This window comes from Leptonychotes weddellii, chromosome 12 (assembly GCF_054177405.1).
Source record: "Leptonychotes weddellii isolate Sample4059 chromosome 12, ASM5417740v2, whole genome shotgun sequence".
Classification (NCBI taxonomy): Eukaryota; Metazoa; Chordata; class Mammalia; order Carnivora; family Phocidae; genus Leptonychotes; species Leptonychotes weddellii.
Window position 1 is genome coordinate 2797571 of NC_138380.1, and position 17969 is coordinate 2815539.

The window sequence follows — 17969 nt, forward strand, 5'->3', positions numbered from 1 at the left end:
ATTGTTGGATCCTATTAGCTAGGATTTTGTTGAGTATTTTGGAATCCATATTTATCAGGGATATCAGTCTCAAATTCTCCTTTTTGATGGGGTCTTTGCCTGGTTTGGGGATTAAAGTAATGCTGGCCTCGTAGAATGAGTCTGGAAGCTTTCCTTCTGTTTCTATTTTTTGAAACAGCTTCAGGAGAATAGGTATTATTTCTTCTTTGAATGTTTGGTAAAATTCCCCAAGGAATCCAACAGGCCCTGGACTCCTGTTTTTTGGGAGGTTTTTGATCACTGCTTCGATATCCTATTGGTTGTTGGCCTATTCAGGTTGTCAATTTCTTCCTGTTTCAGTCTTGGGAGTTTATAGGTTTCCAGGAAGGCATCCATTTCATCCAGGTTGCTCAATTTATTGGCATATAGTTGTTGATAATAATTTCTAATAATTGTTTCTATTTCCTTTCCTGATTAAAACTCATCAATTGTCATGATCTCTCCCTTTCATTCATAATTTTATTAATTTGGGTCCTTTCTCTTTTCTTTTGGATAAGTCTGGCCAGTGGTTTATCAACAATTCATGGAAACCAATGAGAACGAAAACATATCGGTCCAAAACCTATAGGATACTGCAAAGGTGGTCCTAAGGGGGAAATACATAGCCATCCAAGCCTCACTAAGCCACACATTAGAAGAGAAATAATTAAGATTAGAGCAGAGATCAATGAATTAGAAACCAGAAACACAGTAGATGAGATCAATGAAACTAGAAGCTGGTTCTTTGAAAGGATTAATTAGATCGATAAGCCTTTTTATTAATCTTAATAAGGAATTTCTGACCAAGTCAAACATCAATAAATTAAGCCATTTAAGAGCAGTAGAAAAATTAGGAGAAAAATACCGAACAGTTAACAGCTTCTCTAATTGGTATGTTAAGGTCTTAAACAAAATTCTAACTCTAAAATAGTCTCAGAGATTTTGTAACACTCCCAAACCCACCTGCCTTGCATAACTCGGTCTTGCGTATTTCTATTCAGTTTCACCCAACCTCCTAAATGCACTGTCCTTACTTGAGGGTTTTCTCAGAAAAACCAAAGTCACACAGTAAGATTGCCAGATAAGAAGAAAAACCTATATATTTTCAATTAAAACTCTTGCCTAGAGTTAACAGTGATAATTTAGAACTTTCCTAAACTTCATAGAGAAAGTAATAATAAAAATTGTTATCAAATTTAAAACTTCATGAGAGTATTGAAAAAATTTTTATTGTCCTGGACTATGAATCTGTACTAGTGAGTGAAGTTAATTGACATCCCCTAAGATGGGGATAAAGTAGAAGGATAGAAAAGAGAGGAGCTATATAATCCAGCTATGAAAATTTAAAATATAAAAATATGAAATACATTATATAAAGCAATTTCAGAAGCCCTTATTCTTTTAAATTTTATTTATTTATCTGAGAGAGAGCATGAGCATGGAGGGGCAGAAAGGGAGGGAGAAAGAATCCGAAGCAGACTCTGCACGAGCGCAGAACACAACGTGGGGCTCAATCCCACAACCAGGAGATCATGACCTGAGCCAAACTGAAGAGCCTGATGCTTAACCAACTGAGACACCCAGCCCCCCTCAGAAGCCCTTTTTTAACCCCTAGCCAGACTTATGTAAAAAGAAAAGAGAAAGGACCCAAATAAGTAAAATCATGAATTAAAGAGGAGAAGTCACAACCAACATTGAAGGAATGCAAACAATTATAAGAGAATATTATGAGCAATTATATGCCAACAAATTAGGCAAGCTGGAAGAAATGGATAAATTCCCAGAAAAATATCTACCAAAACTGAAACAGGAAGAAATAGGAAACCTGAACAGACCCATAACCAGCAAAGAAATTGAATTAGTAATAAGAAATCTCCCAACAAACAAGAGTCCAGGGCTAGATGGCTTCCCAGGGGCAATTCTACTAGACATTTAAAGAAGAATTAATACCTATTCTTCTGAAACTGTTCCAAAAAATAGAAGTGGAACGAAAACATCCAAACTTATTCTGTGAGGCCAGCATTACCTTGATCCCCAAACCAAAGACGCCACCAAAAAGGAGAATTAAAGACCAATATCCCTCATGAACATAGATGCAAAAATTCTCACCAAGATACTAGCTAATAAGATCAAACAGTACATTGAAAGTATTATTCACCATGACCAAGTGGGATTTATTCCTGGAATGCAGGGGTGGTTCAACATCTGCAAATCAATAAACGTGATACACCACATTAATAAAAGAAAGGATAAGAACCATATGATCCTCTCAATAGATGCAGAAAAAGCATTTGACAAAATACAGCATCCTTTCTTGATTAAAACTCTCTGCAGTGTAGGGATAGAGGGAACATACCTCAATATCATAAAAGCCATATACAAAAAACCCACAGAGAATATCATTCTCAATGGGGAAAAACTGAGAGCTTTTCCCCTGAGGTCAGGAACACGAAGGGATGTCCACTCTCACCACTGCTATTCAACACAGTATTGGAAGTCCTAGCCTCAGACAACAAAAAGAAATAAAAGGCATCCAAATCAGCAAAGAAGAACTCAAACTTTCACTCTTCACAGATGACATAATACTCCATGTGGAAAACCCAAAAGACTCCACCCAAAAATTGCTAGAACTCATACAGGAATTCAGCAAAGTGGCAGGATATAAAATCAATGCACAGAAACCAGTTGCATTTCTATACACTGAAATAGAAGAAAGAGAAATTAAGGAATTGATCCCATTTACAATTGCACCAAAAACCATAAGATACCTAGGAATAAACCTAACCAAAGAGGCAAAGGATCTGTACTCTGAAAACTAGAAAACACTGATGAAAGAAATCAAAGATGACATGAAGAAATGGAAAAACATTCCATGCTCATGGATTAAAAAAACAAATATTGTTAAAATGTCTATGCTACCCAGAGCAATCTATACATTCATTGCAATTCCTATCAAAATTCACAAAGCTGAAACAAATAATCCTAAAATTTGTATGGAACCAGAAGACCCTGATTAGAAAAAGGAATGTTGTAAAAGAAAACCAAAACTGGAGGCATCACAATTCTGGACTTCAAGCTCTATTACAAAGCTGCCATCATCAAGATAGTATGGTATTGGCACAAAAACAGACACATAGATCAGTGGAACAGAATAGAGAACCCTGAAATGGATCCTCAGCTCTATGTTCAACAAATCTTCAACAAAGCAGGAAAGAATATCCAATGGAAAAAAGACAGTCTCTTCGACAAATGATGTTAGGAATTTTGGATGGACACATACAGAAGGATAAAAACTGGACCATTTTCTTACACCATACACGGAAATGAACTCAAAATGGATGAAAGACCCAAATGGGAGACAGGAATCCATCAAAATCCTAGAGAAGAAGAGAGGCAGCAACCTCTTCGACCTCAGCCACAGCAACGTCTTGCTAGACACGTCTCCAAAGGCAAGAGAAACAAAAGCAAAAATGAACTATTGGGACTTCATCAAGATAAAAAGCTTTGCACAACAAAGCAAACAAGTTGACAAAACTAAAAGACAACCTATAGAATGGGAGAAAATATTTGCAAATGTCTTATCAGATAAAAGGCTAGTATCCAAAATCTATAAAGAACTCAACACCCCAAAAACAAAAAATCCAGCTAAGAAATGGGCAGAAGGCATGAATAGACATCTCTCTGAAGGAGACATACAAATGACCAACAGACACATGAAAAAATGCTCAACATCACTCAGCATCAGGGAAATACAAATCAAAACTACCATGAGATACCACCTTATACCAGTCAGAATGCCTAAAATTAACAAGTCAGGAAATGACAGATGTTGGTGGGATGCGGAGAAAGGGGAACCCTCTTAACATTATTGGTGGAAATGCAAACTGGTGCAGCCACTCTGGAAAACAGCATAGAGGTTCTTCAAAAAGTTAAAAATAGAGCTACCCTACAATGCAGCAATTGCACTATTAGGTATTTACCCAAAGGATACAAACGTAGTAATTCAAAGGGGCACCTGCACTCTGATGTTTATAGCAGCAATGTCCATAGTAGTCGAACTATGGAAAGAGCCCAGATGTCCATTAACAGATGAATGGATAAAGAAGAATGGTATATATAAACAAAGCAATATTACTCAGCCATCAAAAAATGAAGTTTTAACATTTGCAATGACGTGGATGGAACTAGAGGGTATTATGCTAAGCAAAATAAGTCAATCAGAGAAAGACAATTATATGATTTCACTCATATGTGGAATTTAAGAAATAAAACAGAGGATCATAGGGGAAGGGAGGGAAAGATAAAATAAGATGAAATCAGAGAGGGAGACAAACCATAAGAGACTCTTAACTCTAGGGAACAAACTGAGGGTTGCTGGAGGGGAGGTGGGTGGGGCAGGATGGGGTAACTGGGGGATGGACATTAAGGAGGTCGCATGATATGATGAGCACTGGGTGATATATGTAACTGATGAATCACTAAATTCTATCTCTGAAACTAATAATATAGTGTATGTTAATTAATTGAATTTAAATAAAATAAAAAATAAAGACATAAAAAGACTCATACATATGTCAACCCACCTCCCCCTCTCAAAGTCCCCAGTGTCTGATCTCCATGCTTCCCAAAAATGCCATTTAAGATTAGCATTGTTCTCTGCTCAGAGCGATTGTGCCTGGCCAGCACAGCTCTGCTGCAGACTAGTAAGCAATAAATTCAGCATTATCTTTTTATGCCAGATCTTTAGTAGTGGTTTCATCATCCTTTGCCAAGGGCAAGGCCCATCTCTTGTGTTGCCAGCTCCCATCTCAGTGTCTGACAGAGGTTAAGCTCTCAGTATGTATTTGAAGAAAACGCAGCAGACAAAGAAGTAAGGAAGAAGTGTTGTGCTTCCCTAGGTAACACAGCTAGGTGGTGGGAGAACTGTATTTAGAAACTTCGGCACCTGCTACCAGGGAAAAATCAGGAGACCTGGTTTGTAATTCACCCTTCACAGTAACAGTGGAGCCCTGGATCATTTGGACATCTTGCAAAGCCAAGGGACCCATTTTCTTAAGTTATGTGGCAGAGAGAGAGAGAGAGAAAGAGAAAATTAAACAGTGCAAAAAAATGTATAAAAGCAGAACAATGTCAAAATGCTTGCTGGTGCTGTCTCCAGAGCAGAGCAGTGAAAGGCTGCATCACTTTGCAGTAAGTTCCACAAGACAAAACTGTGACTGCTTTTACTTTTCAAGCTGTATCTGGTATTGATTGTAAACCATTTAACTGGATAAGCATCCTGGCAGAAGAGGGTCCACATAAGGAGGGCCATTGAAGGTGGCGGGTGCTCTTGTTCCTGGCCCAGAGTTGGGGTGGATTCTCACACATATGGAAGTTCCAGGCAGTTTGGTGCTGCGAGTGCTCTTAGCCATCAGCACTCCTTGTTCAGTTCAGAAATCTAATAGATCAGGTTTTCCCAAATCTGGCACTATTGTCATTTTGTTCTGAATAATTTTTTGTTGTGGGGGCTGTCCAGTGCACTCTACAATGTTTAGCAGCGTCCCTGGCCTCTACATGCTAGATGTCATTAGTACTCTCCCCCAAATTTTACTAATAATGTCCCCAGACATTCCAAATGGTCCCTGGAGGGGACAAATCACCCCTGGTTGAGGCCACTGTTCTAGATAAAAGGACAGGTAGCCTCTGACCCCCTTTTCCTTCTTCTAGAATGATGCACTCTCTCCTCCCTTACCTACACCTCTGGTCCCTCTGAGCTTGATTGACTGGTTATTGTTGGAATTAGTTATTGATCTGGAAAACACAACCATATTACAGCACTCACAGTAGGTGTCTATCTCCCTCACTAGAGGGAGCTCTTCATGGGAAAGATGATGTCTTTATCGTTCTTTACTCCTTGCACCAAGCCCATACATAGTGTGTGTTTAATATGCTTAATGGAATTTACGTTGTCCCAGAGCCAATAACAGAAAATGGGGCTGCGTAGATTTCTGACCTAACTTAAATGTATGAATTAGGCTCAAGGGATCACCTTGGCAATGAGAGTTGTTCGGGGGGGAGCAATCTCCATATCCATTGGATTCAGTTGTCATATATTTCCTGAATCTGCAGTCATAGGGTTGGATTATTAAGAGTTAACAAGACAGGAAAGCGTGGTGAAGAGAGGGCAAGAAAAGAGCCCTACAGAAAATGCCACTTGTAAAGAGCTGGGGAATTGTCTGCCTTAGATTTTTAATTTCCTCCTGTAGCTTGTTTGGGAAGGCAAACAAATGATCCTCTCCTGCATACAAAAGGCCTGATGGGGCTGGGGATAGACCCAGAGAGCAGCACCACAGGCCGTGGAAGTAGATAACAAAAGCAGGCTCTGAAATAGGTAAACATCTTGATAATCTTGCATCAGGGGAGGAGGATGCTGCAGAACAGCAGGCAGTAATCCAGGAGATACTATGTTTTTGCAAAATTAGTTGCTTTAATTTGCAAAGAAAAAAATAGACTAGGCTAAAGCATTAATCTGCTTTGCCTGATGTTGAGCAATCTTTCTGCCAAGTCACGTTACCATCTGTCCCTTCCCTCCTCCTTGATCACCCCACTCTAGGTGCAGCAAGCAGCAAGTTTATCCAGTAGCCCCAGACACTGACTTCTTCAGACCTTCTAAAGGGTGTTATAGAGTCACAGAATTTTAGAGCCAAATGGGACCCTGCGGAAGTATGTAGTCCAAACCCCTCATTTTATATATGGAAATAATCCATCAGAGATGGTAAAGGCCATTATTAGCTCTGTGAAGCTGAGCGTGTTGACACAAAGTCAGTCTCTTATGCTTTCCCCCAGCCTATCCCTTCCCCTTTGTCCCCTCCCCTCCCCCCAAAAGAAAACTCAATTCACTTTCTACAAACTTTGGAGTCAGTGTGCGGGAGATAAAGCCTGAACGAACGCAAGTGAAGTATTTACAAGGATCTCTAGAACACCCACCTCCACAGCCTCCGATGAGGGTGAGACGCTGTTGGTCTTCCTGGAGCCCACCCGGAACTTGGCGGCCTTGTAGATCTTCCAGTACACGAAGACCACCACGCAGAGCGGCAGGTAGAAGGCGCCCACTGTGGAGAACACGGTGTAGGAGGGCTCGCGGCTCACCTGGCACTCCTCGCTGCCCTCAGAGTAGGTCTCCCCCCAGCCGAAGAGCAGCGGTGCCAGGGAGATCACCGCGGAGAGCGCCCAGGTGAGCACTATCATAACATTGGAGACGCGCTTGCGGGCGCGGAGCGTGTATTCCAGATGGCGGGTGATGGACCAGTAGCGGTCCAGCGCGATGGCCGTCACATTCCAGATGCTGGCTGTGCAGCAGAGCACGTCGCACGCGATCCACAGCTGGCAGAGCCGTCGGCCCAGCTGCCAACGGCGGCCGGACAGCTCATGAACCAGGCTCAGTGGCATGACCAGAGCGGCCACGAGCACATCCGAGATGGCCATGGACGCCACTAAGTTGTGCGGAACTCGGTGGAAGGTGCGCACGCGGAGAATGGTCGCCAGCACCAGGAGGTTCCAGGAGAACGTCGCAGCCACCAGAAAGCCCAGCAAGGTCAGAACAAGCACACCGAAGACAGAGAGGAGGGGCGGGCTGGGGCGCGGGTCGTCGGCGTCAAGGCTGCTGCGGTTGGTCTCCAAAGGGGCGGGGGTGGAGAGGGAAAAGTAGGTTAGGTTCAGAGACGAATCCATCGTTGGGTCAGGAGACCGGCCCAGAGTGAGTGCAGAAGGGGCGTTCAGGAAGATGGACGGTGGCCACTGCGCGCAGAGCCACTCTGGATGTTTGCAACCTCTGGCTGGCGGCGGGGTTTCTGGGGATTGTCTATGAAACTGGCCCCAACCTCCTGCCAGTGAGCATACGTGGGAGATGGTGTGGCAGAGAGGAGGGTGCTGGGCTGCGTCTCGCAGCCAGGGCCCTCCTAAGCTGTCACATGCCCAGGCTTTTCACCTCGGCAGAGACAGCTGTCTGGTCGCCCAGAGCTGAGCATCTCCCAAGTCGGGGGGCAGCTGGGCGACCCTGGAGCGTGTGGGTGCGGGAGGGGGTGCTGGTGCGTCAGAGCAGTACTCTCGCTGCGCGCGTCGCCTCGCTACCCGCCCTTCTCTCCAAGCAGCAGGCTGCAGCCTTAACTCCGTGCCAGGGAAGCCCAGCGGGGACCTGTTTTCTGGGATCTGCCTTCTGCTATCCCCCCAGGCCCCGCCCCACCTCGTCTGGGGACACGGCTTTGGAGCGCAAACGCCAGCGCGCCCATCCAGACCTGCCTTCTCAAAGTGGGGATCCAGCCTACGTAAGGCATCAGCTGATGAGGTCGCCTCTCCCCGCCTCTCCGCCCCGGGCGCTCGCGTTGGTGCTGTCCATGGTGCTGCTGCCTCTCCCCACCTGGGCGCGGGTCTTGGTGCTGTCCCTGGTACTGGCCCTGCTTCCTGAAATGCGCTTCTCGAGTGGATCAAGTTTACCAATGAACTCTCCTGGAAACATTCTTCGAGCCACCTCCTACCCACGTCCTTCCAGGGGGTGGTCTGGATACCTTGAGTGGTTCTCAGCTTTCCGCAGGGGCTTAGTTTAGCACGCGTGTTCCGAGTTAAGTGTCTAAGATGGTATCGCTGGCTTTTCTTCTCCTGAAGATGTCAGTACATGATTGCGTCCTTCCTACACAACACCTGGTGCTTCCCCTAAGGGGTAGTTGTCCTTTAAGGAGAAAAGGCAAGAGAGCATTTACTGCTGTTCCTAGAAATGGCTGAGGCATTGGAACCACCACGTTTCAACTATGTCCTCAGAATCACAGAGAGGCTGCAGTCTTTTCAGTGGTCCCCATTGGATTTGCTTCCTTTGAAGGGCAATACTGGATATAAATTGTTATAAAAACTCCATCTCACTAGAAAAAAAGAGGGAGCATTTAACTCTTTCCCTGCACATATACACATGACCATATACACATCCATCGTAATTGGGAAAAGATCAAAATTCCTACCCAGAAGTTATGATGAAAAGCACTTTGCAAAGGGAGACATGATATAGCAAGATAAAATAAACTAAAATAAGAAAAACGATATGACAGAAAGGAGTATAAGATGGCATTAAGCATTTTTAAAGTGCATACAATTGGTATTATGAAGTCCTTTACATACACGAGTGGTTCATCACAAGTCTGGTCAAAAGCTTTTCAGCTATTTGAAGATAAGAAATATATATATATATATATTTTTTTTTTTTTTTACAAGATTCAGTTTCTAACAGAGTACAATAAGCATCAGGAGAATGCCCTGGAAAGAGAGAAACTCCTCCAATGGGACCCAGAGGAGAGAATGCTGGTAGGAAATATTGATGAGAATATTCTTCATTAAATACAAGCTTATTCACAGAGCCACTTCACCAAACATCCCTTAAACACAGCTGATGGTTGCTGCCTGTGCGTGGCGCTACCATGTGCAGCTGTAGTCAAGGGGAGAACTTGAGCTCATTCAGAGCACATTACCTTCTTGAAGCCATAGACCCAAATGGCATGAGATGTAAACTATGGATCTTTGTCTTTGAAACAAATGTTCTGAACAATTCTGCATTCAGTTTCAGGGGCCCACGACCTGGAATAATGGATGAGCTGCATATCCAGGAGGCAGCAGGCCTTGGTGATGGGCTCTCCTGACACAGATCTTAAAAGGCATCATGGGTTGCAAGTATATGCCCCACTGGTGTGCTGCAGCTAGCAGTCTGCATTGAGAGTTAGGTGAGAAGCTGTCAAATAAGGGGCCAAGCCAGGGATAACTGAGGACATTTTGTAAAAATTAGAGTGTCACATAGGTAAGAATGCAGTCAAATGCTCTCACAAACAAGAAATCCAAAGGAGTATTTCCAGGAGAACCAAAGTTTTTGAGAAATTCTGGTTTATCTCATACAGAAACACAAAGAGGAATCAGAACATTTCAGTTTCTTTGTCTTAGAGCATGGCCATAATCTTAGCTTGAAAAAAATGTAAACAGGTATGGAACTCCCACCTGCCATAAAGCACCTCCGAAATCCCAGTTTTGAGGAGTAGAATTTCCTGGTTTACCACATGCAGGCTGAATTGTGTCCCCTTCTCCCTCAAAATTCTTGTGTTGAAGTGTTAACCCCCACTACCTCAAATGTGACTGTGTTTGGAAATAGAATCTTTAAAAAGATGAACTTAAACTGAAGTTCTTAGGGTTAGTCAGACTGGTGTCCTCATAGCAAAAGGGAATTTGGACCCACAAAGGGACACCAGAAATGTGTGCACACAGAAGGAAAACATGTGGGAACACAGCAAAAAGGTGGCCATCTGTGAATCAAAGAGAGAAGCCTCAGGAGAAGCCAAACTTGATGACACCTTGATGTTGGACTTCTGGCCTTCAGAACTGTGAAAAAAAAAAAAAAAAAGGAAAGGAAATTGCTGTTGCTTACACCACTCAGTGGGTGGTATTTTGTTATGGCAGCTCCCACAAATAAATACACCATCCAACAAAAGATATGTACAAATGCAACCAAGATGATATACTATGTAGGGGTTTTATAGATATGATGACAAATTACAGGACATCTACTGAAACACATCTTTATAAAATGTAGTTTGTGCCCATTTAGCAATACTAGATGCAAGTTCTGTTGTCTTTTGAAGTTACCTACAACTTGTGATTAAGCCATATGATTGGCATATAGAAAAATGCTGATTATACATTTTTTTATAATGGGAAGATGTGAATTTATTTGATTCAAGTAGGAGCTTAACTACAAACGAAGATTCTTAATTACAAGTTTAAAAGCAAGAAAAAATGGGGAAATGCTGAATATAACCTTATTCTGCCCCACTTGCAAAGATCGGAGGGAAAAGATTTTTCCTACCTACCTAAACCATCACAATTTTATGAGATCAATAAATCATTAAAGCATCATTGTTATTATATAAGGTCTGTATTATAAGCCAGGTACCAAATAAGTATCCCTGTATGATCATACCTCAAACAAATTTTAAGGAATTGTTATCCCTATTTTATTTTTATTTTATGTTTTGAGAGAGAAAAAGAGCATGGGAAGGGGAGGAGGGGCAGAAGGAGAGAGAGAATCTTGGGCAGGTTCCACACCCAGCATGGAGCCTGACGTGGGGCTTGATCCCTTGACCCTGAGATCTTGACCTGAATGGAAATCAAGAGTCAGACGCCTAACTGACTGAGCCACCCAGGTGCCCCTATTATCCCTACCTTGTAATTGAGGAAATGGAGTCCTGGAGATGAAGGAACTTGCCCCAAATCACATGAGATTTGAACCTGAGTGTAGCCCAGTCTGTGCTCTTGATCATTCTGTTTTACTGCACTAATAATCAGGATTTCACAACAGTTAACTACAAAGGATAAGCCTTTGTCTTAATTAGCTTGGGCAGATATAACAAAATACCACAGATTGTGGCTTACACAACAGAAATTGACTTGCTCACAGTTCTAGAGTCTGGAAGTCTGAAGTCAGAGTGTCGGCATGGACAGGTTCTGATGAAGACTCTCTTCCTGGCTTGCAGACAGTTAAAGAGAGAGAGAGAGGGAGAGGGAGAGATCTTTCTCTTCTAAGGCCACAGTCCTGTTGGATAAGGGCCCTACCCTCATGACCTGATCTAACCTTCACATTGGGTATTAGGGTTTCAACATGAGTGTGGGGGGGTACAATTCAGTCCATAGCAGCCCTAAGAGACCACTTAATGGTAAGGGAAAGACCAAAACAATTTCTAGAACTCAGTGTTATTCCCAACCAATTGTTCCAAAGGTGATAGAGGATAAAAATAACCAGAGGAGCCATTCTGCATGGCCTAAAGGCTTACCTTATCCACATGCTTAATAATGGCCACAAAGATCCAGGCTTGCTGTTTTATCAAGAAGAAAATGGAAATGGATCATGGATGGAACGACTAGCATGCATCTAGGCTGGAGCTTAAGAGACAGTGGTCCCCACACTTTTAACACAATTGCTTACCCTTGTTTATACATAAAAAGTCTATTTTTTTTTCTTTATCTAATCTACTTAAGAGTGGAAAACAACCACAAGTCACAATATACTGACGGCTGAAGAATGAGGTGGGGTGGAGATCCTACATTTCATTCAGGGTGTCTCAAGGTCCATACATATCCTATGACCAGAAGAAGAGATGTGCTAGTCATAATCTAGATTATATATGATAGAGTGTGTTTTTTTCCTTTTTCAAAGGATAAAGAGGTAGAAGTTATTTTTAGCCTAAGCCCCCATTGACTGCCTTACACACCCCTGTGTGCATGTACCTCATTTGGAGACCACTAACTCTGGGTCATTCTCTGGGTCCATCAGCATAGGACAACACACATAGACTTGGTCAGGGAGAATGTGTAGCAAGGGTGACAGGTCATCATTCAGAGCAGTCCCAGGGTAATAAACCACCTGCTACACCCTTTCAACTTGAGCACAAACTACTGGCCCCTAATTCCATGTCTTCCTGAATGAACTACATTAACTGGTTGACCATTCCAGTCATAGGCAATTCATTAGGCTGAATAATTAATTCCTCGAGTCAGACAACGGTTCTTTATTGTTGTTTTCCTATCACACCCAACAGAGCCTAGAATGTATTAGGCTCCATAAATATTTGCTGAAAGAACAAAATCAGAAAAAAAATGATCTCCCAAGTAAACTACTGTTTTTTGTGTTTAATGTAGGCACAATTAAGGCTCTCAGAGTGGAAACACCATAACATAAAAATTAAGATAACTTTTTTTAAAAGCATAATTATTCCGAAGAAGGTGAAGTCAGGAATAAATAGATGCTAAATTATTATTGAAATCTTATAAAATAAGATGGACATGGTTATGGAAGTTGCACCTCTCAGATAACATTGTGCTCCTCCCATAATTACTGCAACAAATGGCAAGTTCAGAGTGGCTGACAGGAGGGGTCCATTCACAGTGAGCAATGGAGATTGTGAACACAACACAGTGACCATCGAGCCTAGATAGAGGACTAGTTGTCAAGACTACTGGTTAAGGTATGCACTGAAAACAAACCAAGCATGGATGATGAGGAGGCTGACAGCAGATAGAGCTAAGACAAGAGCCACAATATCCTGCCCAGTGATCACACCTGAACCACTTCTCAGGCCCAGAACCCATGGGCTGAAGGAGAAGATAGGTGCCTATGATGAAATGACCCTACAACACAGAACTAGGTGTACTCAGGAGAAATAGCCTCAGTCCTTCCCCCAAAGAACTGGCAGCTATATTCACAGGTAACTTTTTCATGGAGGATAGGAAATAACCGGACCTTTTGAGGACTGTTGGACACAGTCTGAATTGACACTGATATTTAGGAATCTGAAGTGCTACTATGGTCTTGTCAGAGCAGGAGCGATTGGAGGCCAGCCAATAAATGGAGGCCTGGTCAAGGTCCAGATCAGAATGGATGCCCTGGGTCAGTGGAACCTTCCCCAGTGGTTATTTCTCCAGTTCCCAAATATAGGATTAGAATGTATTTATGGTAGTTGAACCCCACATTGTTCGGTTGACCTGTGAGGTAAAAGCTGTTCTAATAGGGAAGGCCAAGAGGGAGTCTCCAGAACTCCTCCCCCAACCTGCAGCCAAGATAGCAAATAACAACAACACAGCTGAAGGGAAATGGCAGAGATAATCACATCCCTGTCTTATCCATATGCAATTCACTACTTAATCCCTACAACATCAGTTGGATCCTGGCCGATGACAGTGATCTACCAAACTTAATCAAGTATTATTAGCACAGTTACACAGCCTGTGCAGATCCAGCTAAACCAGCATATCTGCTGGAGTGGATTAACACGGCTTCCAGGACTGGTATGCAGACGCTGATCTGGCCACTGCGCTATTTTCTGTTCCCATGAGACCGGAGAATCAAAGCAGTTGGAACTCACTTGAAACAGCCAATGGCCGACATTGACGTTCTTGCTCTGAGACTATCTTAACTACCCCCCGCCCCTGGCATAACACAGTCTGAAGGACCCTAGATCATCTAGATTAGTGGTTTTCTAAAGTGTGGTCCGTAAACCCCTGGGAGCCCCTCAGCCCCTTTCAGCAGGTCTTCAAGGTCAAAACTATTTTCACAATAACATTAAGATACTGTTTGCTTTTTTTCACTGGGTTGACATTTTCACTGAGGGTGGGAAAGTGATGGTGAGTTAACCTGTGGGCAGCTGAGCACAGATCAGAACAATGGAGTGAGATTGTAGTGTCATCGATGGGATTCCTCAGTCTGTACACTCATAGGAAGAAAACAAAAGAAAAAATGACCAGTTTCACTTAAGAATGTCCTGAGGAAGCATTAATTATATTAAATTATATTAATTATAGTAATATAACTCTATTATATCAATATATTAAATTAAATTATATTAAATCTTGACCTTTGAATACATATCTTTTTAAAAGTCAGTGTAACAAATTGAAGGTATGCGTACAGCATTTCCCATATGCACTGAAAGAAGATGGTTGTCTTAAGGAAAAGCATGCATGTGATTGAGTTGAACGAATAGCTTTTTTTTTTTTTAATGAAATACCATTTTTACTTGAAAGAACTATTGACAGATAATAAACTATCATTATGGAGTCTTGGGTATTTGGCAGGTATTTTCTCAAAATGAATGAAGAGAGCCTTCACTTCAGCAAAACAGCTGATAGTGTTTGTTACCCATAATAAAAGGTGAACTTTCAGTGAAAATTAGAATTTTGGAAAACTCACATACATCACTGTGAACTTGACAGCTTCCCAATATTTAAAGACCTTTCTGATGAGACTGGTGGTGATATTGACAAATGTGAGTTTTTGACTTTACATAATGAAATGTGTCAACCTCTGGAAGATCTGCATAGTTCAGTGAGCCAGTGACCAGTGCATGATGTTACAAAAATCACAAAGGGATGAAAGATCCATTTCAAAAGGCAAAATGGGCCAATGGACTTTAATCTATCAGAGTACAAAAAGTACATGATAAGCTTTCAGATTCCACATCACTACAAGAAACTAAGAAACTAAGAAACTAAGTTTAAGATTTCAGATTCCACATCACAACAAGAAACTAAGAAACTAAGTTTAAGAAACTACCACATATTGAGTTTTGATATACCATCACAGAAAAATACCCATAATTATCTAAAAATGCTATTAAAATACTCCTCCACTTTTTAGCTATATATTTCGGGGAGACTAGGTTTTCTTCATAAACTTAAACCAGAATAATGTATCACAACAGCCAGAATGCAGAAACAGGAGACGAGATTCCAGCTGTCTTGAAAAGATTTGCAAAAATGTTAAACAATGCCACTCAAAAATGTTTTTGAAAAAATATAGTCATTTTTTCCTAAAGACATGTCATTTATGTAAACATGTAATGGGTTTATTATTTTATTGCTAACAGGTTAATACGCAAATAGGTCTTAAATTTGTCCATTTAAATTTATATTCCAGTAGGTATACATAGATATAACTCATGTAAACAAAATCTCTTTGGGAGACTCAGTCATTCTGAAGAATTGAAACGGAGCCCTGAGACCAACATTGAGAAGTGTTGTTGTTGGCCTTCATCAGAACGACACACAGGTCCACTGTGTTAACACAGAATATTGATAGAACTCGATGGCATTTGCTAGTCCTCAGTAACATATGTGTGCTGCAAAGGAGAGGGAATAAACCCTCAAGGATCCAGGCAGCTGCTCTATCAGTGAAGATGTTAGGGGTCCAGTTGTCTGGGACATGGCAGGACATTCCTTCCAAAGTAAAAGAAAAAGTACTGCATCTGGGACTGGCCACCACTAAAAGGGAAGCATAATGCGTGGTAGGCGTTTTGGATGCCATAGGCAGCATGTCCACACTTGAGAACACGGCTCTGATTCATATACCCGGTGGCATGAAAGGCTGCCAGTTCTGGTTGGGGCTAAGGGCAGGAGAGGGATCTACCAGAGGTCCTGGGAGCAGAGAAAGTCGCCCTCCTTCTTGGGTCTTGAGACTTGGCAAACTTTATGGTTCTAGATGGACCTGGGATGGGAAAAGACTCCATGTAGACTCTGTAGTGAGCACCAATAAAAGAGTCACAGTATAAACTCCTAGGGTTCTGATACGAAGTCAGGCCATCTGCACAAAGCCTTACACCATTGGAAAAGCAGCTTCGTGGTGCGCCAGGGCTTCAGCGGATACAGAGCATCTGAGCATGAGACTTTAAGTGGCGATAGAACAAGATAGAATCACCATGACCTGATTCTTGCAGACCCACCCCCAAGATTGGGTGGGCCCAGCAGTAAAACAGCATAAAATGGAAATGCTCCAGAGCAGAGCTAGAGACACAAGTAAGCTCCACAAGCAGGTACCCTAGACCACCCTGTCCTCTGTTATTGCTCTGTGAGCACCTGCCCCTCAGTTCAAAGCTGTGGCTGCATGACTAGCTGATGGGCTGTGAGAAAGGCTGAGAGCGGGTCACACCGATGGGTCAGCTTGGTGTTGGCCCACACCTGAGGAAAGACCACTGCTGCTCATGGCCTCACTCTGGGGTGGCCTTGAAAGACAGTACCTCCCACTAGACAGAGCTCTGGGTGGTGCACCCGACATCCATTTTGTGTGGAAAGAGAAATGGCCCGAAGTAAGAATATATGAAGACTCGAGAGCAGGGTCTTAAAGACCTAGAAGGTGGAAGATTGGGAAGAAGGTTGTCTGTGAAAGCAGTATGTGGAGGAACCAAAGGGAATACACGCAAAATTGGAACATCTCTCTCCCTTTGTCAGTTCCTTTCAGAGGGTAACCACACAGGATGAAATCCTGATGGCAGAATGGCCCAGCCAGCTGGGGACAGTCAGCCTGTCACCGGCCAACCTTGTGCAGGCCGACAGCTGCGTGAAGAAGCCATGATAGAACAATACAGATCCCCTCCCATCAAGCCTCATTTGGTTATTGTCACTGCCTAGTATCCAACCTGCCAATAGCAGAGACCAATGCGGAGCCCCCACACTGGTACCATCCCTTGAGGGGATCAACCAGTCACTGGCATAGTGTCCCAGACCGACCCACATTGGAACTGGCCACCTGTGGAGGGCAGCTGTTGCGCCTCCACGCATGTGGATGTGTCCTTCCTGCCCGCAGGGTCTCAGCCAGCACTACTCTCTGAGGACTCACGTAAGTTTTGAGGCTCTGGTACAGAGTCCCTCATAACATCCTATTGAACCAATGTCCCCACTTTATCACCTTATCTGTGGATAGTTCCATGAGTAAACTGGCCCCTTCACCATGGAATACTACACAACACCAAAGACGAGCCGACTGCATCACACATACCACAACTAGGATGGATCTCTCAGAATTTTGAGCAAAGGACGACAGATGCAGAATTCTGCTTACTATGGAATTCCATTTATACAATTCCACCCACAGGAAAATGACTCCATGGTATCAGAAGTCAGGATAGTTAGCTATGGTTGGGGGGGCAGTGACGAGAAGGGGGTCGTGTTCCAGTTCTTGTTGGTTGCACGGTGCACCCACCTTGTGACATTCTTCCAGCTGTACATGTAGGACTTGTGTTACTGTACATTATGCTTCCTATAGGCATTATGCTTTAATAAAAAATTCAACAGTAAGAGCAGCTCAGTACCTTCCAGTTTAAAACGGTCTCTTGCAGATTAATTACCTCCTCCACAACAACTACCTTAAGCAGAACGGAGAACTCATGATTATTATGAAGCCATTCATTTAAAAATATTGAGAATGTCACAGATTTCACTCTTCTTAGCAATATTAAATTTTGCCCTACTTTGGTAGATCATAATAAAATTTTAAAATCATAATGCCGTATGCCGATGTCAACCATCTGCTGCTCTAGGTTTTATTTTGTAGTCGTTTTAAAATGATTGTAGGGAACCAAGAATGTGGTTAGCTACAGGTAACTGAATGCCTCATGAGCGGT

At 42.7% G+C, this 17969-nt stretch overlaps 1 protein-coding gene across 1 annotated transcript in view; it reads right to left on the reverse strand.

The window, feature by feature from the left end:
- HTR5A (5-hydroxytryptamine receptor 5A) overlaps positions 1 to 8600 on the reverse strand; it is a 16443-nt gene extending 7843 nt beyond the window's left edge. The window contains exon 1 of the mRNA XM_006728946.3: positions 6985 to 8600. Within this exon, the coding sequence (XP_006729009.2) occupies positions 6985 to 7728 (744 nt within the window). The 5' untranslated portion in view covers positions 7729 to 8600. The remainder of the gene's footprint in view (positions 1 to 6984) is intronic.
- Positions 8601 to 17969: the final 9369 nt, after the last annotated feature.